This window comes from Rhinopithecus bieti, unplaced genomic scaffold, assembly GCF_001698545.2.
Source record: "Rhinopithecus bieti isolate Rb0 unplaced genomic scaffold, ASM169854v2 scaffold_35704, whole genome shotgun sequence".
NCBI lineage: Eukaryota > Metazoa > Chordata > Mammalia > Primates > Cercopithecidae > Rhinopithecus > Rhinopithecus bieti.
The window spans coordinates 1-1079 of record NW_016856182.1 but is presented as its reverse complement, the minus strand read 5'-3'; the positions used below and the strand labels follow the sequence as shown (position 1 = coordinate 1079).

The following is a 1079-nucleotide window of genomic DNA, read 5'->3' as shown; positions in this document are numbered from 1 at the left end:
AACGAACTGTTTTCCAAGCTGTGGTTTTGAAAAAAATGTTTTCCATATTTATTACATTTGCAGGGTTTTCTCCAATATAAATTCCCTGATGTTGAACAGTTTGAGCAACTAATGCTTTAGGGTTTTCCTCTGGTACAAAATGTGTACAATAAGATCTATCACAAAAGTAAAGGTACTACAACCCTCTATTTGCAATGTTTGTTTTAAGAATACTCTTCTTCGTGTTAAAGGCTTATATTTTCTGAAAGATCTTTTGACAGTAACTGCATTTTATTAAGTATGAACTCTCTGATGTTCAGATGTGAGCAGATATAAATGGCTTTTCCATATTCTTTACAGAATTTTCCTCAAGTATAAATGCTTTCCTGTGCAATAAGGTGTGAGGATTGGTTAAAAGTTTGCCACATTCTTCATACTTGTAGGATTTTTCTCCATTATAAATTATCTTACCTACAATCAAGTGTGACAACCATTTAAAGGCTTTGTCACATTCCTCACATTTCTAGGGCACCAGTATGGTTTATGTTTAGAAAAGTTTGAGGTGTAGTCAAAATCATTCTCACATCTTTCAGGTTTGTAGTTTCTCTTTAGTATAATTTGAGGATTTGTTAAAGGCTCTGCCACATTCATGTTTGTAGGGTTTCTCTCCAGTATAAATTATCTGATGTGTAATAAGGGTTGAGAAGTTGTTAAAGGCTTTGCCACATTCTTCATATTTGTAGGGTTTCTCTCCAGTATAAACTATTTTATGTGCAGTAAGGTTTGAGGACTGGTTAAAAGTACTGCCACATTTTTCACATTTGTAGGATTTCCCTTCAGTATGATTTATCTTATGTTTAGTAAATATTGAGGACTGGTTAAAGGCTTTGCCACATTGTTCACATTTGTAGGGTTTTTCTCTAGTATGAATTATTTTATGTTTAGTAAGGGTTGAGAATACACTAAAGGCTTTGCCACATTCTTCACATTTGTATGGTTTATCTTCCATATGATTTCTCTTATGTTTAGTAAAAGCTGAGGACCAGCTAAAGGCCTTGCCACATTCTTCACACTTGTAGGGTTTCTCCCCAGTATGAATT

General features: G+C 33.9%; 1 protein-coding gene across 1 annotated transcript; it reads right to left on the bottom strand.

Moving 5' to 3' along the window:
• Positions 1–38: 38 nt before the first annotated feature.
• LOC108525310 (zinc finger protein 92-like) lies at positions 39–1073 on the bottom strand. Its single transcript, XM_017866326.1, has one exon. It carries the CDS (start codon positions 986–988, stop codon positions 569–571), a length of 420 nt encoding a protein of 139 aa, XP_017721815.1. The 5' UTR covers positions 989–1073; the 3' UTR covers positions 39–568.
• Positions 1074–1079: the final 6 nt, after the last annotated feature.